At 35.4% G+C, this 27,634-nt stretch overlaps 1 protein-coding gene across 2 annotated transcripts in view; it reads left to right on the forward strand.

Moving 5' to 3' along the window:
* The first annotated feature begins 591 nt into the window (after window positions 1–591).
* LOC117339168 overlaps window positions 592–27,634 on the forward strand; it is a 77,279-nt gene continuing 50,236 nt past the window's right edge. The window contains exons 1-2 of one of the 2 annotated variants that reach the window (XM_033900606.1): window positions 592–711; window positions 6,260–8,919. In XM_033900606.1, coding sequence (XP_033756497.1) covers window positions 6,262–8,328 — 2,067 coding nt within the window. In that variant the 5' untranslated portion in view covers window positions 592–711; window positions 6,260–6,261 and the 3' untranslated portion in view covers window positions 8,329–8,919. Of the gene's footprint in view, window positions 712–6,259; window positions 8,920–27,634 lie in introns of those variants that run through there. The other variant, XM_033900607.1, reaches the window with a different exon arrangement.

Raw genomic sequence — 27,634 nt, forward strand, 5'->3', positions numbered from 1 at the left:
ATAACCGCTAATTGAAAACCCTGTGTCAAACTGCGCGATTTGAATCTGCATAACAGATTTTGTAATATTATAGCTGAAAAGCTCAAGGTCAATAAACACATTGAAATTGAAATTGAAATTGACTGGCTCATTAAATAATAAGATAATAATCATGATGATTAAATCATTATGTCGTCGTGTATTTTTATGTTATTGTCGTTGAAGTTGATGTAATATTTCCGACCTGGGAATGACGTAGACAAATATAATCTGATATAACCCATATTATATTAGCAATGTACCTTTGTAAGCGAACCAGTATGTGACTCATGAAAAGAAAAGAAAAACATTAGAAGAAAACAATTACAAGAAGAAAACATCAGATCTTGTCATGTCACTTTTATATCAATGAACATAGTGCTTGCATAACAATTTTCAAATGAAAATAAGTTTGAATTTAGATATCATACGCGAATTCAAAACCACGTTACACCAAATCATGGAAATGGATGAGAACATTAACTTTGTTTAGTTAGGAGATAATATAAGCACTGTTCTAGCAGACACAATGTTAGATTTAAGACTTTATGTAACATTGACTCGGACCAGGAAGTTATTAGGAGATGAGTTATCGTTCCTCTTGTCTATGGTAACCGGGAAACACACACAACACATAACTCGTAGACACCAAAATATTGAAAATATCACCAACATCGTGACGACTGTCAGAAGGTAAGGTTTACTGTGATTATATGAATGGTTGATCGTTATTATTCTTTAAATATCACTATATTTGATTTAAATAAATGTGATTTATATGATATAATGGTAATCCTACACAAACCGAAAGTGACTTGATAAAAGTTAATACGAGTATTTTGTTATTTATTATTTATTTTGTGTGTATACATTCAAGGCTGAGGTAGCGTGTGTTGGAATGGTGAATATATAACTCTCGCTGTTTCGGAAATACTAGGTTTTCTCGATTTGTTTTCAATACAGTGACATACAATAAATACAACGCACAACTACTGTATCATATCCTACATGTCTCACTCCACTGAGCAATTGAAAAACACAAAACGCAAATATCAATTTGCCGTTAGCTCGCCGATAGGACGTAGTGGCGGTAGGCATTTAATCATATAACATATAAATGAGCAAATATCAATGACAAGCACCCAAGCTCCTACGTGATGGACAATGAAACATGATGATTAATACTACCATTTGAACTTGTACTATACAGTACCTATACGGCACAATATTCATGCGAAAGCTCACCATACAATAATGTGAGGTTAACCGATCACTGAAACCAACTCGCACACCCAGGAAAAACCGGGCCTTTGACCCGGAAACCTGTATCCAATGGCTAGGACTAAACCCCACGAGCCCGATCTCTCCCGGCTGACAGACCGGACCACTGCCAAAAACCTCGCAAAAATAAACTACCCAAAAGAATCGTAAATTGTATCGAGATAAATCAATAAGCAAAATTTCGGTACATGTACACACCAAAAATATCCGCGAAAAGAAAACAATTTGTAGCAACATTTTTTTTTTTTTTTTTTTATACAACACTAAATTTAATAATATAGTAATACCGCGCGTCCTGCTGGGCGGCTAGAAATGACACGTCAGTACCCTACGCGGCTATCGCCGGCCTCTAACCACGTGACCATACCTGTACGACCGCTCGCGCGGTAAATGCAATAGTGCCGCACGAGACAAATTATTCCCGCTTCTACTGCGAACCGCGGGAATATTTGAGTATGTGTATAACTTGGTATTTCTTAAGAGTTACCTCCCCTGAGCCGTTCGAGTCAAAAGGCACCATCTTCAAATTTTCATGAACAATTACAATTTAACAAAAAATTTTCTTTCAAAACTCCTTTCTGTATAGATCATATACGTGTTGTTGTTATTAACTGACAGCACATTTACTAACTAATCATATGATTTAAAAAGATATTTGAATCAGCGACAAATGCATCACAGGTACTCGTCTCGTCTGTAAATTACACTCTATAATCAAGGTTAGTAGCTCAATCAGCCCAGTGATACCTCATTTCGGGTATTTTTTTGTGTATTTTTGTGTATAATTCTAATATATATCATACCGCAGAATTGTCGCTAGACTTCTTGAAACATTCCGAAATGATCAGATTTCATTTAGTCGGACACTCGAAAAACACGGCATGTCAACACTTCAGCTTCGTATTGGAGAAAGTAAGGTAGAAAACGATTTTACCTGAACACTACATGCAGTTAATATCTATAGATTTTCACGTGGTTGTCCATGTCCTCATAACCGCTAATTGAAAACCCTGAGTCAAACTGCGCGATTTAAATCTACATAACACATTGTGTATGTTAGTGTCGTTGAAAAGTTGATGTAATATTTCAGAACGGGGAATGACGTAGACAAATATAATCCGATATAACCTATATACAGTGTGTCCCCCTTGAAACATTCCGAAATGATCAGATTTCAGTTAGTCGGACACTCGAAAAACACGGCATGTCAACACTTCAGCTTCGTATTGGAGAAAGTAAGGTAGAAAACGATTTTACCTGAACACTACATGCAGTTAATATCTATACCGTCATATTTTGAGCGGGCTGAAGTTAGCAGCGGATTCGTTATTCGTTATTGGGAATTCGAATAACGAATCCGCTGCCAGCAGCGGATTGGGGATTCGAATAACGAATCCGCTGCCAGCAGCGGATTGGGGATTCAGTTTTTTATGTTTAAATGATGTTTCTTTTTATTGACGTTTTGACGATTGGATTCAAATAACAAATCCGGTTCAGCCGTGGATTAGAGATTCAGTTACATATAAGTATTTTTCTTATTATATGTGATTGGGGATATCGAATAACGAACCCGCTGCCAGCAGCGGATTGGGGATTCGAATAACGAATCCGCTGCCAGCAGCGGATTGGGGATTCGGTTTTTTATGTTTAAATGATGTTTCTTTTTATTGACGTTTTGACGATTGGATTGAAATAACAAATCCGTTTCAGCCCTGGATTAGAGATTCAGTTACATATAAGTATTTTTCTTATTATATGTGATTGGGGATATCGAATAACGAACCCGCTGCCAGCAGCGGATTTGGGATTCAGTTTCTTAAGCCTAATTGCTATTTTATACCCTCGCCATGAAATGGTGGGGGATGGTGGTATAGAGGAGTGTCTTCAGTAATACCAACTATATTTATGAATGTGGCTAATTATTTGATATTTAAAAAAAAAAATATTAGCAACACGAATGAAATATATTTGGTATTACTGAAGATACTGTTAAATATTCTGTTCATTACATTCCATAGTAAAATATACCGAGGCAGCTCAATCTCTCCCAGAATCCATTGTAGTCCCTTGTCAGTGGCTTACAAATGTACGCAAAATTGTGACGTTATATGGCCTATATTCTATCTTACATTATACATCCTATAATTTCAAATCTTTACTTTCCGCATTGTCGTTTTTAAGCAGTGTTCTGATTGGTCAAATCAGAAAAAGTGATATTTTTCAAAATATCATTTTGATAGAATGAATAATTCTCAATATTTCACAGGTAAAAATCTAATAAATAGTGTTCGCGTGTCCGTCCCGTCCCGTCCCGTCCCGCTTCAATATTAAACTTTATTAAAACATATCCTGTAATAGCGTTTGTTCTATCTGATTATGGATATTGATGGGAGAAATGATACCATGACAGCACTCATTATAAACAATTAAAAAAAAAAAAAAACAACAGAATAACGATTCAAGATGGCCGCCAAATAGAGATTTCTGATTGGTCGATACTTAAATATCGTTCGACTTTTATGAAATTTGGTATAATATGCAGTCTGGCTATACAAAGACAATGGCATTATTTATTTTTGTAAAAAAAAAAAAAAAAAAAAAGAAAAAAAAATTCTGGCCCCTTATTGGTTAAAATACAAACATTATCCAAGTATCGATAACTAATTTCATGTGAAGACGGGACCATTTATGTCTTACAGACATTTCTAGTTCTTATAAAATATGATTTGGGGTTTCAGTTACATACATGTTCAATTGATATTTTTCCTTTTAATATATGATTGGAGATTCGAACAACAGCAGAATAGTTTAACAATATTATCCTATTTGTAGCATAAATATAATAACCAAGATTATTTTACTGATATAATTTTAGATTCCGTATACATGTTTGCATTCCAATCAAACCTTCAGCTATATCGAAATGATACTCTGGTCTTTATATATTACAATATATAACATAGAGTGCTGGCGAAGAAACATAGAACTTTGTCTACTTGTAAAGAGACGATAAACCTCCCACAAGAAAGAAACTCTTGGCAGCAGATTTGAACTAGAATTCCATTATTGTTGATTGAATTACCAAGTAATTATATCATTGTAATACCCGCAAATTACCATTTTCGTAAATTATGATAAAATACGTCAATTAAACATCATAAACTGAATCCACAATACGCTATTGGCAACAAATTTGCTATTCGAATCACAAAATAAAAATGTAAAATCGAATCTCCAATCATAGTTTATCAAGCGGATTCGTTATTTGAATCCCCAATCACATATAATAAGAAAAAAATACTTATATGTAACTGAATCCCCAATCCACTGTTGCAGCGGATTCGTTATTTAAATCCAAACATTAAAATGTCAACTTAAAGAAAGATCATTTAAACATAAAAAAAAACCTGAATCCCCAATCTGCTGCTGGCAGCGGATTCGTTATTCGAATCCCCAATCCGCTGCTGGCAGCGGGTTCGTTATTCGATATCCCCAATCACATATAATAAGAAAAATACTTATATGTAACTGAATCTCTAATCCACGGCTGAACCGGATTTGTTATTTGAATGCAATCGTCAAAACGTCAATAAAAAGAAACATCATTAAAACATAAAAAACTGAATCCCCAATCCGCTGCTGGCAGCGGATTCGTTATTCGAATCCCCAATCCGCTGCTGGCAGCGGGTTCGTTATTCGATATCCCCAATCACATATAATAAGAAAAATACTTATATGTAACTGAATCTCTAATCCACGGCTGAAACGGATTTGTTATTTGAATCCAATCGTCAAAACGTCAATAAAAAGAAACATAATTTAAACATAAAAAACCGAATCCCCAATCCGCTGCTGGCAGCGGATTCGTTATTCGAATCCCCAATCCGCTGCTGGCAGCGGGTTCGTTATTCGATATCCCCAATCACATATAATAAGAAAAATACTTATATGTAACTGAATCTCTAATCCACGGCTGAACCGGATTTGTTATTTGAATCCAATCGTCAAAACGTCAATAAAAAGAAACATCATTTGAACATAAAAAACCGAATCCCCAATCCGCTGCTGGCAGCGGATTCGTTATTCGAATCCCCAATAACGAATAACGAATCCGCTGCTAACTTCAGCCCGCTCATATTTTGCCCAGTGGCGATGTTGGAGGTATAAAGCTGGTGGCGATATGACGGGGATTAAATAAAAAGAAAATAAAAACATGTTTTATGTATAATTTGACTGATCTTACAAGGGATTCTTTTTCACAAATCAATACGTTATGTCATTGCCCGTATTGTGACGTCACATTTTGTGCGCCATTTCGGGGTTTTTTTTTCGTAGAGGTATGAAAAAAACAACAACTCAACAAATCAGAAAGCCGCATTCTGCGTACAAACACTGGGAAAATAATTATACACATGAGCAAATAGGCCTACAATTAGCAGATGTATACCTGAAACACAGGCTGTATATACACGTAAACCATTGATTTGTGTTATTTGTATCTTTTAAGGACAATGGATTTGTAAATTACAGTCTTCAACTATGTATTTTTAAAAGGCCGTTTTGTAACATTTCCCAGAGGTACAACACGGGTACGGCATATAATAAAAACATAAAAGACAAGCGATGATTACGCTTTGCCTATAAATAGAACAGGGTATGGCGGTATTAAGGGGGTTTATACAGTAGGTAAATCCGTTCCCTACACGTTTATAGCGGTATGTTTGGTTGTCGATATAACAAGGGATGGTATACCAGGGGACTACTCTATATATTCTATGATCTACCAGAGTTTTTGTACACGTACGGGAATACTTGATATTATTGAATCGGTGATTTTTACATTTAAACACTTTAGACAGTTCTTGATGCGCATCATGGAAAGATCGTGTTAGATATATATTCGGCCAATTTATGTCTCTGTTTATTCCAGAAGAAACTATATATCACCATCTATTTACAGACATGGCAGAAGCGGACCCGAGACCGGAATACAGATGTTTGATTTGTACGTCACTCTACAAAGAACCGAGGCTGCTCCCTTGTGGTCATACTTTCTGCTGTCGATGTCTGACGTCATACATCGAAGCTGAAAACGTCACAGCGGACAAGGACCGTCACTTCTTCCCTTGTCCTGTCTGTGAGGCGCCAATCACTCCTGATGACGTCAATACAGCCGTAAGTACATGGGCGACATGTTTTCCAGAAAATAATTTCCTTGTTGCCCCTACAGCCCAGTCGTCTGATGTCCATTTCTGTGCCCCTTGCCAACGAGGACAAGAATCGATCCCTGCTGAGGTCACGTGTACCGACTGTGATGAGAAGCTCTGTAAACGGTGCCGAATTCATCATGAACGGAGCAAGGCATCAGCTGATCATCGACTTGTCTCCATATCTGGGAATGTTTGGCAACTTTGTGATGAAAAAGTGTACGAAATCTGTCATAAACATAGTGGAAAACCCCTGGACGTGTACTGTGTAGACCACAGCGCTATGTGTTGTAGTATCTGTGTGTCGGTGTCACACAGGCAATGTAACAATGTTAAACCAATGGAGGATGTGATCAAGAAGACAATGGCTAAACAGAGTCTCGGCGAGAGAGAATGGAGGGAGCTAACAGAGGAAACAAAGAAGATGTTAGATGAAGACGATTTAGGGATAACAACGCTAAACGCAAAAGAAAGGGAAGTTTCTGCGGAAATGACGGACAGGATACAGAAAGCTAAAGACAAGCTCGATAGCCTCAACGCAAGATTTCAATCTGACCTCGCGGATAAATGCAGAACATACAGACAACAGCTATCGTCTCGACGGAAGAATGTCAACACATTCAACATCAACGCGGAAAATTCACATCTACTGATGTCACGTTCAGATCAACAGTTATCAGAGCGTCACCGATTTTTCGTGAGAGAACAAACAAAACATCAGATATCGGGACATTACCGGCGTATGGATCAAAACACAAAGAAAGAACCAAATACGTTTGACATCACACTGAAGCTAGAGACAACGATTGATGAAATCATGAAAATGACAACCCCGGGAAATGTTGACGTCACCTCGACCCTTTCACCGGTGTCGCAGAATGCAAATGACCGTATACATTCTTTGATTGGAACTTTGCTTTCGACGCTTTCCGCTACAACATTTGATGACTCGACTTCGACTTCTGACTTAATGGGTTCTCTGCAGCATCTGACAGTCCAGACTACTCCAGTAACGACCGCGGTGGATGTATGGACCGGGTCGGTATCTTGTGTACATACGGTTAACACCAGCACACTTAGAGGAATGAACACGCCTTGGTTGATGGGAGGAATCTTTACTGACAACAATGAATTAGTTATCACAGATTACCATAACCGTAGACTCCTACTGTTTGATGATAAATATTCCGACACGAGAGAATATAAAATTAACGGTTACCCTACATATATAGCACGTGGACGTACTGCTGATGAGATATTTGTGGCTGTAGACCAGAAACAGATACTGAGATGTACACTACAGAATGGTCAGCTGTCCATGATCAACACGATCAGTAGTCTCCTTAGTACCTTTGGTATAGCAGTACTCGGGGACAATATCCTGGTCGGTACTCCAGATAGTGTGAAGGTTATGTCTATCGATGGGAAGGTCACCAAGTCAATAAAGAAGGGAGGAGATTACACATACATCGCAGTATCTACATCTAAGTCCACTGTATACCACACAGATAACAATGACGTAGTGTGTAGACGACTAGACAGTGACGCAGTAGTCTACAGGTACAGGGATCCTGGTCTGAGAGATCCTGTAGGTATTGGACTGGACCGAGATAACAATGTGTATGTTTGTGGTCACATGTCCAATAACATTTACCTCGTTTCACCTGACGGGTCACGTGGGAGGGTACTACTGTCCGAGCTGTCCGGTATCACAATGCCATACTGTATAGTGGTCCATCCAACTAAACAGGAGTTCGTGGTTACTTCTCACAGGGAATCTACTGCACTCGAGGTCTACAAATTCAGTGACAACAGCATATAAATACTTTTATGTATAATATCAATGAGGCGATTCGGATAGGAAGCTTATAATATATACAATGTATATTTACAGGTAAAGTCTGTAACCCGCTACCAATTTGAATCTTTGTGAAAATTTGATAGGTTTGTTATTCCGAAACCCGATAGATGCATTAAGTATATAACCACGCTGTACATTCGAGGGATACACTTGTGGTTTTGTAATGTTATGTGCGTTTGAGTAATATATTATTTAGCGGCTTAGAAATGATCATACCCGCAACAATGGGCAAGTACTATTTCATATTTTTTCCACATTACTGCCTTATTTTGACCACACATTTTTCATCAACACGTGCAGTAAGACATGCCTTTTGTTATAGAATTTATAATGTAAAAATGTTTTTTTTTTCATATTGAAAACATATTTTTGTACTACTTTGGAGATGTTCACGTCATTAGGAGTAGAATGAGCAGACACTGACGTGTTTACTGAGACATATATTGTTAGTGAACAAATACGATACATTACATTGTTACGTAAAAATGTATTAGGCAACAATATAATCAGTGCATATTGCAAACCGTCGAGTAAAGTATTTAACCGTCTAGTAAAGTATTTAACTGTCGAGAGTAAAGTATCTAACCGTCTAGTAAAGTATTTAACCGTCGACAGTAAAGTAGTTAACCGTCGAGAGTAAAGTATTTAACCGTCTAGTAAAGTATTTAACCGTCGAGTAAAGTATTTAACCGTCGAGAGTAAAGTATTTAACCGTCGAGAGTAAAGTATTTAACTGTCGAGAGTAAAGTATTTAACCGTCGAGAGTAAAGTATTTAACCGTCGAGTAAAGTATTTAACAGTCGAGTAAAGTATTTAACCGTCGAGTAGAGTATTTAACCATCGAGAGTAAAGTATTTAACTGTCGAGAGTAGAGTATTTAACCGTCGAGAGTAAAGTATTTAACTGTCGAGAGTAAAGTATTTAAATGTCGAGAGTAAAGTATTTAAATGTCGAGAGTAAAGTATTTAACCGTCTAGTAAAGTATTTAACCGTCTAGTAAAGTATTTAAACGTCGAGTAAAGTATTTAACCGTCGAGAGTAAAGTATTTAACCGTCGAGTAAAGTATTTAACCGTCTAGTAAAGTATTTAACCGTCGAGTAAAGTATTTAACCGTCGAGAGTAAAGTACTTAACCGTCGAGAGTAAAGTATTTAACCGTCGAGTAAAGTATTTAACCGTCGAGAGTAAAGTATTTAACCGTCGAGAGTAAAGTATTTAACTGTCGAGAGTAAAGTATTCAACTGTCGAGTAAAGTATTTAAATGTCGAGAGTAAAGTATTTAAATGTCGAGAGTAAAGTATTTAACCGTCTAGTAAAGTATTTAACCGTCGAGTAAAGTATTTAACCGTCGAGAGTAAAGTACTTAACCGTCGAGAGTAAAGTATTTAACTGTCGAGAGTAAAGTATTTAACCGTCGAGTAAAGTATTTAAATGTCGAGAGTAAAGTATTTAAATGTCGAGAGTAAAGTATTTAACCGTCGAGAGTAAAGTATTTAACCGTCTAGTAAAGTATTTAACTGTCGAGAGTAAAGTATTTAACCGTCGAGTAAAGTATTTAAATATCGAGAGTAAAGTATTTAAATGTCGAGAGTAAAGTATTTAACCGTCTAGTAAAGTATTTAAATGTCGAGAGTAAAGTATTTAAATGTCGAGAGTAAAGTATTTAACCGTCTAGTAAAGTATTTAACCGTCGAGTAAAGTATTTAACCGTCGAGAGTAAAGTACTTAACCGTCGAGAGTAAAGTATTTAACCGTCGAGTAAAGTATTTAACCGTCGAGAGTAAAGTATTTAACCGTCGAGAGTAAAGTATTTAACTGTCGAGAGTAAAGTATTTAACCGTCTAGTAAAGTATTTAACCGTCTAGTAAAGTATTTAACCGTCTGGTAAAGTATTCAACTGTCGAGAGTAAAGTATTTAACCGTCGAGTAAATTATTTAACCGTCGAGTAAAGTATTCAACTGTCGAGAGTAAAGTATTTAACTGTCGAGAGTAAAGTATTTAACCGTCTAAGTAAAGTATTTAACCGTCTAGTAAAGTATTTAACCGTCGAGTAAAGTATTTAACCGTCGAGAGTAAAGTATTTAACCGTCGAGAGTAAAGTATTTAACCGTCGAGTAAAGTATTTAACCGTCGAGAGTAAAGTATTTAACCGTCGAGAGTAAAGTATTTAACCGTCGAGTAAAGTATTTAAATGTCGAGAGTAAAGTATTTAAATGTCGAGAGTAAAGTATTTAACCGTCTAGTAAAGTATTTAGCCGTCGAGTAAAGTATTTAACCGTCGAGAATAAAGTACTTAACCGTCGAGAGTAAAGTATTTAACCGTCGAGTAAAGTATTTAACCGTCGAGAGTAAAGTATTTAACTGTCGAGAGTAAAGTATTTAACCGTCTAGTAAAGTATCTAACCGTCGAGAGTAAAGTATTTAACCGTCGAGAGTAAAGTATTTAACCGTCGAGAGTAAAGTATTTAACCGTCGAGAGTAAAGTATTTAACCGTCTAGTAAAGTATTTAACCGTCGAGTAGAGTATTTAACTGTCGAGAGTAAAGTATTTAACCGTCGAGAGTAAAGTATTTAACCGTCGAGAGTAAAGTATTTAACCGTCTAGTAAAGTATTTAACCGTCTAGTAAAGTATTTAACCGTCTAGTAAAGTATTTAAATGTCGAGAGTAAAGTATTTAACCGTCTAGTAAAGTATTTAACCGTCTAGTAAAGTATTTAACCGTCGAGTAAAGTATTTAACCGTCGAGTAAAGTATTTAACCGTCGAGAGTAAAGTATTTAACCGTCGAGAGTAAAGTATTTAACCGTCTAGTAAAGTATTTAACCGTCTAGTAAAGTATTTAACCGTCTGGTAAAGTATTCAACTGTCGAGAGTAAAGTATTTAACCGTCGAGTAAATTATTTAACCGTCGAGTAAAGTATTCAACTGTCGAGAGTAAAGTATTTAACTGTCGAGAGTAAAGTATTTAACCGTCTAAGTAAAGTATTTAACCGTCTAGTAAAGTATTTAACCGTCGAGTAAAGTATTTAACCGTCGAGAGTAAAGTATTTAACCGTCGAGAGTAAAGTATTTAACCGTCGAGAGTAAAGTATTTAACCGTCGAGTAAAGTATTTAACCGTCGAGAGTAAAGTATTTAACCGTCGAGAGTAAAGTATTTAACCGTCGAGTAAAGTATTTAACTGTCGAGAGTAAAGTATTTAACCGTCTAGTAAAGTATTTAACCGTCGAGTAAAGTATTTAACTGTCGAGAGTAAAGTATTTAACTGTCGAGTAAAGTATTTAACCGTCGAGAGTAAAGTATTTAACCGTCGAGAGTAAAGTATTTAACCGTCTAGTAAAGTATTTAACCGTCGAGTAAAGTATTTAACCGTCGAGTAAAGTATTTAACTGTCGAGTAAAGTATTTAACTGTCGAGTAAAGTATTTAACTGTCGAGTAAAGTATTTAACCGTCGAGTAAAGTATTTAACCTTCGAGTGTAAAGTATCTAACCGTCGAGAGTAAAGTATTCAACTGTCGAGAGTAAAGTATTTAACCGTCGAGTAAATTATTTAACCGTCGAGTAAAGTATTCAACTGTCGAGAGTAAAGTATTTAACTGTCGAGAGTAAAGTATTTAACCGTCTAAGTAAAGTATTTAACCGTCTAGTAAAGTATTTAACCGTCGAGTAAAGTATTTAACCGTCGAGAGTAAAGTATTTAACCGTCGAGAGTAAAGTATTTAACCGTCGAGAGTAAAGTATTTAACCGTCGAGTAAAGTATTTAACCGTCGAGAGTAAAGTATTTAACCGTCGAGAGTAAAGTATTTAACCGTCGAGTAAAGTATTTAACTGTCGAGAGTAAAGTATTTAACCGTCTAGTAAAGTATTTAACCGTCGAGTAAAGTATTTAACTGTCGAGAGTAAAGTATTTAACTGTCGAGTAAAGTATTTAACCGTCGAGAGTAAAGTATTTAACCGTCGAGAGTAAAGTATTTAACCGTCTAGTAAAGTATTTAACCGTCGAGTAAAGTATTTAACCGTCGAGTAAAGTATTTAACTGTCGAGAGTAAAGTATTTAACTGTCGAGTAAAGTATTTAACTGTCGAGTAAAGTATTTAACCGTCGAGTAAAGTATTTAACCTTCGAGTGTAAAGTATCTAGCCGTCGAGAGTAAAGTATTTAACTGTCGAGAGTAAAGTATTTAACAGTCGAGTAAAGTATTTAACTGTCGAGAGTAAAGTATTTAACTGTCGAGTAAAGTATTTAACTGTCGAGTAAAGTATTTAACCGTCGAGAGTAAAGTATTTAACCGTCGAGAGTAAAGTATTTAACCGTCTAGTAAAGTATTTAACCGTCTAGTAAAGTATTTAACCGTCTAGTAAAGTATTTAAATGTCGAGAGTAAAGTATTTAACCGTCTAGTAAAGTATTTAACCGTCTAGTAAAGTATTTAACCGTCGAGTAAAGTATTTAACCGTCGAGTAAAGTATTTAACCGTCGAGAGTAAAGTATTTAACCGTCGAGAGTAAAGTATTTAACCGTCTAGTAAAGTATTTAACCGTCTGGTAAAGTATTCAACTGTCGAGAGTAAAGTATTTAACCGTCGAGTAAATTATTTAACCGTCGAGTAAAGTATTCAACTGTCGAGAGTAAAGTATTTAACTGTCGAGAGTAAAGTATTTAACCGTCTAAGTAAAGTATTTAACCGTCTAGTAAAGTATTTAACCGTCGAGTAAAGTATTTAACCGTCGAGAGTAAAGTATTTAACCGTCGAGAGTAAAGTATTTAACCGTCGAGAGTAAAGTATTTAACCGTCGAGTAAAGTATTTAACCGTCGAGAGTAAAGTATTTAACCGTCGAGAGTAAAGTATTTAACCGTCGAGTAAAGTATTTAACTGTCGAGAGTAAAGTATTTAACCGTCTAGTAAAGTATTTAACCGTCGAGTAAAGTATTTAACTGTCGAGAGTAAAGTATTTAACTGTCGAGTAAAGTATTTAACCGTCGAGAGTAAAGTATTTAACCGTCGAGAGTAAAGTATTTAACCGTCTAGTAAAGTATTTAACCGTCGAGTAAAGTATTTAACCGTCGAGAGTAAAGTATTTAACTGTCGAGATTAAAGTATTTAACTGTCGAGTAAAGTATTTAACTGTCGAGTAAAGTATTTAACCGTCGAGTAAAGTATTTAACCTTCGAGTGTAAAGTATCTAACCGTCGAGAGTAAAGTATTTAACTGTCGAGAGTAAAGTATTTAACAGTCGAGTAAAGTATTTAACTGTCAGGAGTAAAGTATTTAACCGTCGAGTGTAAAGTATTTAACCGTCGAGTAAAGTATTTAACTGTCGAGTAAAGTATTTAACTGTCGAGTAAAGTATTTAACTGTCGAGTAAAGTATTTAACCGTCGAGAGTAAAGTATTTAACCGTCGAGAGTAAAGTATTTAACCGTCGAGTAGAGTATTTAACCGTCGAGTAGAGTATTTAACCGTCGAGTAGAGTATTTAACTGTCGAGAGTAAAGTATTTAACCGTCGAGAGTAAAGTATTTAACCGTCGAGAGTAAAGTATTTAACCGTCGAGAGTAAAGTATTTAACTGTCGAGAGTAAAGTATTTAACTGTCGAGAGTAAAGTATTTAACCGTCGAGTAAAGTATTTAACCGTCTAGTAAAGTATTTAACCGTCGAGTAAAGTATTTAACCGTCGAGAGTAAAGTACTTAACCGTCGAGAGTAAAGTATTTAACCGTCGAGTAAAGTATTTAACCGTCGAGAGTAAAGTATTTAACCGTCGAGAGTAAAGTAATTAACTGTCGAGAGTAAAGTATTTAACCGTCGAGTAAAGTATTTAAATGTCGAGAGTAAAGTATTTAAATGTCGAGAGTAAAGTATTTAACCGTCTAGTAAAGTATTTAACCGTCGAGTAAAGTATTTAACCGTCGAGAGTAAAGTACTTAACCGTCGAGAGTAAAGTATTTAACCGTCGAGTAAAGTATTTAACCGTCGAGAGTAAAGTATTTAACCGTCGAGAGTAAAGTATTTAACCGTCGAGTAGAGTATTTAACCGTCGAGTAGAGTATTTAACCGTCGAGTAGAGTATTTAACTGTCGAGAGTAAAGTATTTAACCGTCGAGAGTAAAGTATTTAACCGTCGAGAGTAAAGTATTTAACCGTCGAGAGTAAAGTATTTAACTGTCGAGAGTAAAGTATTTAACTGTCGAGAGTAAAGTATTTAACCGTCGAGTGTAAAGTATTTAACCGTCGAGTAAAGTATTTAACTGTCGAGTAAAGTATTTAACTGTCGAGTAAAGTATTTAACTGTCGAGTAAAGTATTTAACCGTCGAGAGTAAAGTATTTAACCGTCGAGAGTAAAGTATTTAACCGTCGAGTAGAGTATTTAACCGTCGAGTAGAGTATTTAACCGTCGAGTAGAGTATTTAACTGTCGAGAGTAAAGTATTTAACCGTCGAGAGTAAAGTATTTAACCGTCGAGAGTAAAGTATTTAACCGTCGAGAGTAAAGTATTTAACTGTCGAGAGTAAAGTATTTAACTGTCGAGAGTAAAGTATTTAACCGTCGAGTGTAAAGTATTTAACCGTCGAGTAAAGTATTTAACTGTCGAGTAAAGTATTTAACTGTCGAGTAAAGTATTTAACTGTCGAGTAAAGTATTTAACCGTCGAGAGTAAAGTATTTAACCGTCGAGAGTAAAGTATTTAACCGTCGAGTAGAGTATTTAACCGTCGAGTAGAGTATTTAACCGTCGAGTAGAGTATTTTACTGTCGAGAGTAAAGTATTTAACCGTCGAGAGTAAAGTATTTAACCGTCGAGAGTAAAGTTTTTAACCGTCGAGAGTAAAGTATTTAACCGTCGAGTGTAAAGTATTTAACCGTCGAAAGTAAAGTATTTAACCGTCGAGTGTAAAGTATTTAACCGTCGAGTAAAGTATTTAAATGTCGAGAGTAAAGTATTTAACCGTCGAGAGTAAAGTATTTAACCGTCTAGTAAAGTATTTAACTGTCGAGAGTAAAGTATTTAACCGTCGAGAGTAAAGTATTTAACCGTCTAGTAAAGTATTTAACTGTCGAGAGTAAAGTATTTAACCGTCGAGTAAAGTATTTAAATATCGAGAGTAAAGTATTTAAATGTCGAGAGTAAAGTATTTAACCGTCTAGTAAAGTATTTAAATGTCGAGAGTAAAGTATTTAAATGTCGAGAGTAAAGTATTTAACCGTCTAGTAAAGTATTTAACCGTCGAGTAAAGTATTTAACCGTCGAGAGTAAAGTACTTAACCGTCGAGAGTAAAGTATTTAACCGTCGAGTAAAGTATTTAACCGTCGAGAGTAAAGTATTTAACCGTCGAGAGTAAAGTATTTAACTGTCGAGAGTAAAGTATTTAACCGTCGAGTAAAGTATTTAAATGTCGAGAGTAAAGTATTTAAATGTCGAGAGTAAAGTATTTAACCGTCTAGTAAAGTATTTAACCGTCGAGTAAAGTATTTAACCGTCGAGAGTAAAGTACTTAACCGTCGAGAGTAAAGTATTTAACCGTCGAGTAAAGTATTTAACCGTCGAGAGTAAAGTATTTAACTGTCGAGAGTAAAGTATTTAACCGTCTAGTAAAGTATTTAACCGTCGAGAGTAAAGTATTTAACCGTTGAGAGTAAAGTATTTAACCGTCGAGAGTAAAGTATTTAACCGTCGAGAGTAAAGTATTTAACCGTTTAGTAAAGTATTTAACCGTCGAGTAGAGTATTTAACTGTCGAGAGTAAAGTATTTAACCGTCGAGAGTAAAGTATTTAACCGTCGAGAGTAAAGTATTTAACCGTCTAGTAAAGTATTTAACCGTCTAGTAAAGTATTTAAATGTCGAGAGTAAAGTATTTAACCGTCTAGTAAAGTATTTAACCGTCTAGTAAAGTATTTAACCGTCGAGTAAAGTATTTAACCGTCGAGTAAAGTATTTAACCGTCGAGAGTAAAGTATTTAACCGTCGAGAGTAAAGTATTTAACCGTCTAGTAAAGTATTTAACCGTCTAGTAAAGTATTTAACCGTCTGGTAAAGTATTCAACTGTCGAGAGTAAAGTATTTAACCGTCGAGTAAATTATTTAACCGTCGAGTAAAGTATTCAACTGTCGAGAGTAAAGTATTTAACTGTCGAGAGTAAAGTATTTAACCGTCTAAGTAAAGTATTTAACCGTCTAGTAAAGTATTTAACCGTCGAGTAAAGTATTTAACCGTGGAGAGTAAAGTATTTAACCGTCGAGAGTAAAGTATTTAACCGTCGAGAGTAAAGTATTTAACCGTCGAGTAAAGTATTTAACCGTCGAGAGTAAAGTATTTAACCGTCGAGAGTAAAGTATTTAACCGTCGAGTAAAGTATTTAACTGTCGAGAGTAAAGTATTTAACCGTCTAGTAAAGTATTTAACCGTCGAGTAAAGTATTTAACTGTCGAGAGTAAAGTATTTAACTGTCGAGTAAAGTATTTAACCGTCGAGAGTAAAGTATTTAACCGTCGAGAGTAAAGTATTTAACCGTCGAGAGTAAAGTATTTAACCGTCTAGTAAAGTATTTAACCGTCGAGTAAAGTATTTAACCGTCGAGTAAAGTATTTAACTGTCGAGAGTAAAGTATTTAACTGTCGAGTAAAGTATTTAACTGTCGAGTAAAGTATTTAACCGTCGAGTAAAGTATTTAACCTTCGAGTGTAAAGTATCTAACCGTCGAGAGTAAAGTATTTAACTGTCGAGAGTAAAGTATTTAACAGTCGAGTAAAGTATTTAACTGTCGAGAGTAAAGTATTTAACCGTCGAGTGTAAAGTATTTAACCGTCGAGTAAAGTATTTAACTGTCGAGTAAAGTATTTAACTGTCGAGTAAAGTATTTAACTGTCGAGTAAAGTATTTAACCGTCGAGAGTAAAGTATTTAACCGTCGAGAGTAAAGTATTTAACCGTCGAGTAGAGTATTTAACCGTCGAGTAGAGTATTTAACCGTCGAGTAGAGTATTTAACTGTCGAGAGTAAAGTATTTAACCGTCGAGAGTAAAGTATTTAACCGTCGAGAGTAAAGTATTTAACCGTCGAGAGTAAAGTATTTGACTGTCGAGAGTAAAGTATTTAACTGTCGAGAGTAAAGTATTTAACCGTCGAGTGTAAAGTATTTAACCGTCGAGTAAAGTATTTAACTGTCGAGTAAAGTATTTAACTGTCGAGTAAAGTATTTAACTGTCGAGTAAAGTATTTAACCGTCCAGAGTAAAGTATTTAACCGTCGAGAGTAAAGTATTTAACCGTCGAGTAGAGTATTTAACCGTCGAGTAGAGTATTTAACCGTCGAGTAGAGTATTTAACTGTCGAGAGTAAAGTATTTAACCGTCGAGAGTAAAGTATTTAACCGTCGAGAGTAAAGTATTTAACCGTCGAGAGTAAAGTATTTAACCGTCGAGTGTAAAGTATTTAACCGTCGAAAGTAAAGTATTTAACCGTCGAGTGTAAAGTATTTAACCGTCGAGTAAAGTATTTAACCGTCGAGAGTAAAGTATTTAACCGTCGAGAGTAAAGTATTTAACTGTCGAGAGTAAAGTATTTAACCGTCGAGTGTAAAGTATTTAACTGTCGAGTAGAGTATTTAACTGTCGAGAGTAAAGTATTTAACTGTCGAGAGTAAAGTATTTAACTGTCGAGTAAAGTATTTAACCGTCGAGAGTAAAGTATTTAACTGTCGAGTAAAGTATTTAACCGTCGAGTAGAGTATTTAACTGTCGAGAGTAAAGTATTTAACTGTCGAGTAAAGTATTTAACCGTCGAGTAGAGTATTTAACTGTCGAGAGTAAAGTATTTAACCGTCGAGAGTAAAGTATTTAACCGTCTAGTAAAGTATTTAACCTTCGAGTAAAGTATTTAACCGTCTAGTAAAGTATTTAACCGTCGAGAGTAAAGTATTTAACCGTCGAGAGTAAAGTATTTAACAGTCTAGTAAAGTATTTAACCGTCGAGAGTAAAAGTATTTAACCGTCGAGTAGAGTATTTAACCGTCGAGTAGAGTATTTAACCGTCGAGAGTAAAGTATTTAACCGTCGAGTAAAGTATTTAACCGTCGAGTAAAGTATTTAACCGTCGAGTAAAGTATTTAAATGTCGAGAGTAAAGTATTTAACCGTCGAGAGTAAAGTATTTAACCGTCGAGTAGAGTATTTAACCGTCGAGAGTAAAGTATTTAACCGTCGAGTGTAAAGTATTTAACCGTCGAGTAGAGTATTTAACCGTCGAGAGTAAAGTATTTAACCGTCGAGAGTAAAGTATTTAACCGTCGAGAGTAAAGTATTTAACCGTCTAGTAAAGTATTTAACCGTCGAGTAAAGTATTTAACCGTCTAGTAAAGTATTTAACGGTCGAGAGTAGAGTATTTAACCGTCGAGAGTAAAGTATTTAACCGTCGACAGTAAAGTATTTAAATGTCGAGAGTAAAGTATTTAACCGTCGAGTAAAGTATTTAACCGTCGAGTAAAGTATTTACCCGTCGAAGGTAAAGTATTTAACTGTCGAGGGTAAAGTATCTAACCGTCTAGTAAAGTATTTAACCGTCGAGTAAAGTATTTAACCGTCGAGGGTAAAGTATCTAACCGTCTAGTAAAGTATTTAACCGTCGAGAGTAAAGTATTTAACTGTCGAGTAAAGTATTTAACCGTCGAGAGTAAAGTATTTAAATGTCGAGAGTAAAGTATTTAACCATCTAGTAAAGTATTTAACCGTCGAGTAAAGTATTTAACCATCTAGTAAAGTATTTAACCGTCGAGAGTAAAGTATTTAACCGTCGAGAGTAAAGTATTTAACCGTCCAGTAAAGTATTTAACCGTCGAGTAAAGTATTTAACCGTCTAGTAAAGTATTTAACCGTCTAGTAAAGTATTTAACCGTCGAGTAGAGTATTTAACCGTCGAGTAGAGTATTTAACCGTCGAGAGTAAAGTATTTAACCGTCCAGTAAAGTATTTAACCGTCGAGTAAAGTATTTAAATGTCGAGAGTAAAGTATTTAACCGTCGAGAGTAGAGTATTTAACCGTCGAGTAAAGTATTTAACCGTCCAGTAAAGTATTTAACCGTCGAGTAAAGTATTTAACCGTCGAGTAGAGTATTTAACCGTCGAGATTATTTAACCGTCTAGTAAAGTATTTAACCGTCGAGAGTAAAGTATTTAACCGTCGAGAGTAAAGTATTTAACCGTCGAGAGTAAAGTATTTAACCGTCGAGAGTAGAGTATTTAACCGTCGACAATTAAGTTTCCTTGTGCTTTCATTTCAATGTTCGATTGCGTAACCGTTTGGTTCCAAAAGTCCATAATGCGCAGTCAAAGAAATAGCATATACAACAACCACTCGTTGTGTACTCTATATACAACAACCACGAATATGTGTAACCTGTTCATGCCACAATAGGAAAGCTATTAAGATGTATTAACCTTTGACAACGTGTCTTCTTTTCACAATATCAGTTAGGGTGTAATGGCGTAAAGTTAAATATCGCAAAATAATATGCAAACTGACATTTCGAAAATATGTGAAGATATTACAATTTATTGTTCATCATAACAAACAATTAGAAAGTTTTATTATTTTTCAAAGCAAAAATTTAACAGAAATCCATATGAAAAAATAAATCTTCACAAACACAATTGTGAACTACTTTTTGTGTGTCATCATTTCCGCGACCGCGTGAAACGGCCTTTAAGTGTAAGCAAATCGAAACCCATTGAACCATGAGATTAAAAAATAGTCCTGTCAAAGATCAACGTTTCAACCAATCAAAACGCATATAGAGTTCATTCCACGTTTGGTAAAACATGTAAAACTCTACACTAGCACAGCGGTCGTGTATGTGTGGTTTGTGTGTGTATGTGTGGTTTGTGTGTGTATGTGAGATCTGTGTGTGTTTATAAACTACCATTTGTCTGTATTTTATGTAAATATCTGTCATGTGTGTACTGTAAATATTTGTACTGATAAACCGTAAGGTTTAAGTAATAGATTAACTGAATTGAAGTTTTTCAACAGTTGTAATGATTATTTCATGCCTTGGGTGTTAACTATCGCATATTGTGGTAGAAAGAGCCATACTGGGTATTACTGAAGGTATTGTTGAATCTAGGAAGATGTTTGAGACAATCAATCTTGACTAAGTCGTGCGTTCGGGTTTGTAAGGTCGTTTATATATGCACGTGCGTTTGTGTTTTAGTCTCCTATTGGTGAAACATGATGCTTGTACATCCATTGTAGATTACAGATATTTCAAGAGCACCGAAATTCTTTATATATATAAATATATATATGACGTTCTTTTTTCACAACGCTGATGTGGCGCAGCGGTATAAGCTGCAGGGATTTCTGACTAGGCGATTGGGTGCCTTGGATCGTGGGTTCAAGGCCTGGTCAGGGGTCATGAAGTTGTCTTCATTCGTCAATTGTGTTACTTTATTTATATACAGTAAAACTCGGATAAGTCGAAGTCGACGGGACCAAGCAAAATATTCGACTTATCCGATGGTTCGACTTATCCGTGTTCGTGTGTATACGGAGACAAAATATCCGACTATTATCAGTTGTATGCAGAACAAGTGTTTGATAACATAGTCGAAAATAAGCAATAAATAATAACAAAGAATTTAATTAATTGTACATGATAACAATTATCCCTTTATCTAATAAACAATATTGTGCACCGTTACAGATCAAAATAGTTCATGCGTAAAATCATCTTTGACATAGACACACGATTTACATACGGGAGCCGTACAATGACAGCATAATATTCTATGAAAAAAATACATACATTATAAGAATATAAATGTATATATTGTACTAACATTGTTAATTATCTTGAAATCCGTTCATATTGTTCTACAATTTAACAATATTAAACAATAAACAGTTCAGGAAAATTTGATCGACCGTTCGCGTGCTGATTTTGCATCAAAGGTGAAGGCCGCGGTCAGTGTTTATCGGCTGCATGAAATGCATTGCCACGATCTTTTGAACAGAGTAAAACCATCCCGCATATCATTTTTGCTATTGCATCGTCGTATTCAGAATTTAGGTATATATAAATAAATCAATGACAGACAAGTATTTTTTCTGTGCATTTTTCGATGGAAGATATGTAATTTATCGTTTACTTTTTCCTATTTTTTCGGCGGCCATATGTATCAAAACAGTAAACAGATCACATATTGGTTATTAGACTAAAACGTGCACATTTTATTCTTAGTTATGTAAACCTGAACGTTTTACTTCACCTGTGCACCTGTATAAACAATGGAATGATGTGCGACCGACAGCCGGAAACTAACAATTGGCTTTGGTAACACCGTAACGGTTGATCGGTCACACTCGGTCAATCAAGCGAGGTCAGCAAATTTTACCTGAGACAACATGACGACTCGATGTTCGACACGAAAATGGAAATTTTGGTATAGTTTAGAAGGGAGGGACCACAAAATATATTCGACACAACCGCAGTATTCGACTCATCAGTGTTCGAATCATCCGTGCTTAATTTACTAAGATAAAGAACGGAAAAAATCGGGACCGAACGAAACGTTCGACTCATTCAATGTATTCGATTCAACCGTGTTCGACACAAGTGAGTTTTAAAGATATATACATTTTGTATATACATGATTCTTATTTTTCCATCTAAGAACTCAACTAATAACTATTGCTTTGTGAGATTTGGGGTTTAACTGACCTCAAAGCAATTGAACGTGTACAGTTAAAATTTTGTAAATTATTACTTGGATTAAAAAATAGAACTCCTAATTATTTGGTATATGGAGAACTTGGTACAACTACACTTGAAATTTCGGTAAAAACAAGAGTGATAACATATTGGTCACAGTTGACTCATTCTAAATTAAGTAAAATTCATATTAAACTGTATAAACTTCTTTGTTTTTGTCATCATTTTGATAACAAACCTGTTCCATACATAAGTTTTGTTCAAAGTATTTTAAATGAATGTGGGATGAGTTACTTATGGGATATACAATATTCTTCTGAATGTAATACAGTATGGCTAAAACATGTTATTAAGTTAAGACTTTATGACCAGTACTTACAGAAATGGCAGAGCGATGTGCACAATTCATAAAAGGCTATATGTTATAGAATCTTTAAGGATAACTGTAATTTTGAAAATTATTTAGATATTTTACCTGATAAAGATAGAGTAATTTTTTGTAAATTTCGCACTACTACTCATAAATTTATTGTTGAAACTGGCAGATGGCACCAGATTGAGTACAAGGAAAGAAAATGTCCACATTGTAATGGTCAACAAATTGGTGATGAATTTCATTATTTACTTGAATGTGCAGCGTTATCTGCTCACAGAATTTTATATACATGCATAGACAAATACTATTAGTCAAGACCAAATATTATTAAATTTAACAAACTATTGAATATAACTAATGTTAAAAAACTAATGAAAATGTGTATTTCCATCATATTAATTAATAAAATGATTTGTCCTCTTCGATAAGAATGAACATATTTTGTTGTGAAACAGTGCCGTGTATCAACTATGAACACTACTATAATTGTATATATTACATTGTAAATATGGTTTTCTCTATACATCATGCCAATATGTGAACAGAGCAATAATGACAATGTGGAATGTCTAAATCTATACAGCAATGAGTATCATGACATTACATGTACATCATTTCAAGCATATTTCGTGTGCGAAATTGAATAAATATTTCACAGAAAATTCATTTATCGTGGTTTTGTCGGAATGGTATCAGGTCATCTGGCCCATAGGGTCACGATGACATTTTTCATCATGTTTTGTACGTCATCCGCCATTTGTCATCTGCATTGTTTTCCATAAAGCACTACTCCTCCTGAACGCCAGGTCTAATGTTAACCAATTACGTCTGAAACATCACTTAAGAAGGCAGTCGTTTCTTTAAAAATAGTTTAGTTCAGTTTACTGTAAAACGCCACTTCTCCGAAATGCCAGAGTGTATTTCATACAAATACACCAAACAGGAACAAACTACCTATGGGCCTTATCGGTCACCTGAGTTATGTTATTTATACTGATAGATGATGCTTGCTTTTAGACTGAGATTTAACACATCTTAAGTTATCTCTGTGACATTAAGAAGAAACTTTGGGGAAAATATGACCAAAGGCCTTTTGTTATTGAGAATAAGTATTTATGATCTTTATAGACAGGTGTCTGTTATATAAGAGTGATCTTTATAGACAGATGTTTGTTATATATTTGTGACCGTTATAGAAAGGTGTCTGTTATATAGGAGTGATCTTTATAGACAGGTGTCTGTTATATATTTGTGAACTTTATAGACCGGTGTCTGTTATATATGAGTGATCTTTATAGACAGGTGTCTGTTATATATTAGTGATCTTTATAGACAGGTGTCCGTTATATAGTTGTGAACTTTATAGAAAGGTGTCTGTTATATATGAGTGATCTTTATAGACAGGTGTTTGTTATATAGTTGTGATCTTTATAGACAGGTGTTTGTTATATAGCAGTGATCCTTGTAGACCATTTTGCACCATTCACATAACCTAACCTACGTATATCCAGACGTCCACCACCCCCGGGACTTACCACTCCCAAGCCACGCCCTTCAGTGTCTCTTAGCAAAACAAACATGAGTAAGTCCACTTCTCCATCTCGTATTCCGAACTAATTACGGCAATCAGAAACACCTTCGGGTGGTCAAGCGGTCAAACACCTAGTCATTTCTATTTGATTATCCTCAAACTCTGCACGTCTTCGTAAGTGTTTTTAAAACTCAGACAAGTTTACGAGACAAGCAAATTCCATACAACAACTTCAGAAAATTGCAATTTTATTAAATTGTGCTCAAAACCTGACACGGTTCCCTGTCATCTATACACATCCAATACTATATATACAGAGTTCCTTCACTAATACTTCAGTTATCCTCACCCACACCACACACATCGTCCATTCTACACCAGAAAAAGGTAAAACGTACATAGCCTCATTTTTTTTTATCTATTCTGAGCATGGTTGCTCCATTTCATAAATAATTGTGTGCATCCATCAAAATTTACATTTTCATATATCTACAGTGTACTAGAATTGTTTAAGTTATGGTTATCATGGTAAGCATATGAGATATAATTGGAGTGTTTAATAATAATAATTAGTATTCTTAAACAAGCTTTATATTTCCCCTGAAGGGGTACATTATATAAAAAAAAATATCTTCATTTTAAATTTCTAAAAATCAATATCCATCAATCTATTTAAGTTTTAGAAACTCTTATTTAAGCATTTCAATTTCAATGCATCTTTTCAGCGAATTGTTACCTTCATGATAATGATATAAAATGAAATATGGGAGATAACTCTAACACACTTGTGCAGTGATAAATCCTTCCGAATTTTCTAATATAATGACATAATTTATGAGGGTAGTGAATTTAGTAAAATCTGGTTTAATTTTGTTTCCGAAATGTTATTTTCCATTTTGTAATTTATTAAAACACCGAGATAGAAGATACACATTCTAAGATATCGCAACATATTCTGTAGGCCACGTGGAATATAGAAAAAAAACACTGTAACACACCTTCATCGTTATATCTATAATAAAAAAAAACTTTATTTATTTAACAATAGTTGCGCAACAAGCTACACCAATCTTTATTAATCACGCGTGTTGGGCGTTATTGGTTTGACTGTGGGAAGAAACCGGAGTACCCAGGGCAAACCCACGTGGTCGGGCAAGTGACCCCATACCTTTCACATCCGATCAGGGAATCGAACCCCAGTCGCCTAGGTGAAAGGCAAGTGTGTTACAACTGTGCCACTACCATAAACCTAAATTAAACTACACTGATTTGTTTAACACATTTGATATCCGTCGTTATAACTATTATAATTAGGAATATTTCCTGTTATTAGTGAAATGATGGAAATCGACGAGACGATTGAGTTTGGTAATGCCCACAGGTTTGGTAAGAAGAAGCACGGATGGCCGCGTCCGATTGTGGCGCGGTTCATTTATCAACGTCAGCACGGATTAGTGTTATCACTGACACACAGGTTGCAAGGATCGCGTTACAGCATCAACGAGCAATTTCCAGCAGTTGTTGAGGAGGTAAGACGAAAACTGTATCCGGTCGCCAAACAACTCAGGAGAGATCGTCACAAAGTGAAATTCGTGAGAGATCGTATGTACGTAGATGGAGCTTTTTACGCGGGACCTGAGACAGACAAACCTCGGTATGTGCAAACGGTTCATGGTACGGTGTCGGGGTCGTCGCATCGTGGGGGAAGGGCTGCAAAGCGTCGTTGTCCGTCGTCAACACCATCATCTACGTCTGGAGGCACTGCTGATCTTAGAACAGCTAATAGATTTCAGTCGCTGGAATCTCGTAGTGTCGACGTGTCTGAAGGACCCGTTCAGTCAGTGCCTGACAATGATCTTTCCGTTTTTCAAGAACCTAGTTCTGATGTCTCTCCGCCCCAGCATCCGTCTCCTACAGACTCGCAGATGTCGGTTGCTGGTAGTGACGAAACTAATGTGAAGCAAGTATAGGGGTCTCAGGAGGGTAACGCCTCATTAACTGTATGCAGCTGGAATGTCCAGCGTAGTTTAAGTGTAAAACTTGAAAATTCAGATTTTTGTGGTGTATTTCACACTTCAGATATAGTCTTTTTGTCTGAATGTTGGTTATATAATGAGGATGAGCTTAAAGTAAATGGTTTTGAATCGTGTAAACCAGTAGTTAGAACCAAGTGTAAAGGTGGAGGTATTGTATTCCTATTCAAAACTTGGCTTCGGCCGTTTTTATCGGTAGATTTAATAGAATTGGATAGTATTATGTGGGTCAGAATAGATGGAAAACTCTTCCAGGATAATAAAGATGTTTATATAGCTTTTTCATACATACCTCCAGACAGATCAGTTTTTTACGGTTCGTATGACCAGGACATTTTCCAGGTGTTAGAAAATGGAGTCGGTCACTATAGTAGTAAAGGCCATGTTTTTGTTATTGGTGATTTAAATAGTAGAACAGGAGCGGAACCTGATTATATAACATTTGATAGTCTACATAACCGCATAAATAGTCTCGATGATGGTTTTATTTCTTATAATGAAGAGCAGACTGTTCCCATACGTAAATCTGAAGATGTACAACTTAATAGCTTTGGTCGTAATTTGATAGAGCTCTGTAAGTCAACTGGTTTAAAAATTATAAATGGCCGTACTTCTGGAGACAATAGCGGTAAGATAACGTTTTGTAATACTAATGGTACAATTGTGATTGATTATGCGGTTACAGATTCATTTTCTAATGTTCAACATTTTTTAGTGGGCTGTTTTAATGAATTTTCAGATCATGCCCCTATATATGTTTCATTAACATGCCTTAATATGACAAATAAGGATTGTAATTGCTGTTCAGATGAGAATAAGTATTCCTCTGTTTCCAGTGTAGTCTGGTCTGAGGAGGCCAATGATAACAGAACTATTCTGGAAAACATATTTCTGACTGAAAGATCTATTGATCAGCTAAACAACACAAAAGAAAGTATTGATAAATGCTTGGACAATTTTGTTCAATGTACGCGTTCGTTGTTTGATCAATTTTGTTTACGTAATCGTAAAATATTAAATTGTTCTTGCTCTTGTCATTGTGCCAATGTTAGTAAGACAAAAACTGATAAGCCATGGTTCAATGATCATTGCAAGAGGTTATATTCTAATTATAAGACTGTTTTATCTAATTTTGATAAAAACAGATCTTATGATAACAGGGTATGTCTATCTGAAGCTAAAAAATGTTATAAAGTGTGCGAGGCCAAGCTGAAGCGTGCCTATATACGAATGGAAGGTAACATGATGGAATTGCTAAAACGTAATAACCCCAAAGAATTTTACAGAACGTTTGCTAAGCGACGGGTTGGTGTCAATAGTGATCTAGTATTAGATGATTTTTATCAATATTTCAAGGGTCTCGCTGGACAGCTTACTCGTATGGAGTCCGACACTGATAGCGGCTTCGATGATAACGATAATGTTTTTCCTGAACTAGATCTGGATTTTAAATTAGTGGAAGTAGTCGACGTAATTAAAGGTCTATCCAGAAATAAGTCGGCTGGTATGGATATGATTCTTAATGAATATTTAATTGAATATAAGGACTAATTTGCTCCAGTTTTATTAAAATTATTCAATACCATTATGGAAGTTGGATATTTCCCCCAAGCCTGGGCACA

Source organism: Pecten maximus, chromosome 12 (genome assembly GCF_902652985.1).
Source record: "Pecten maximus chromosome 12, xPecMax1.1, whole genome shotgun sequence".
In the NCBI taxonomy this organism is placed as follows: Eukaryota; Metazoa; Mollusca; class Bivalvia; order Pectinida; family Pectinidae; genus Pecten; species Pecten maximus.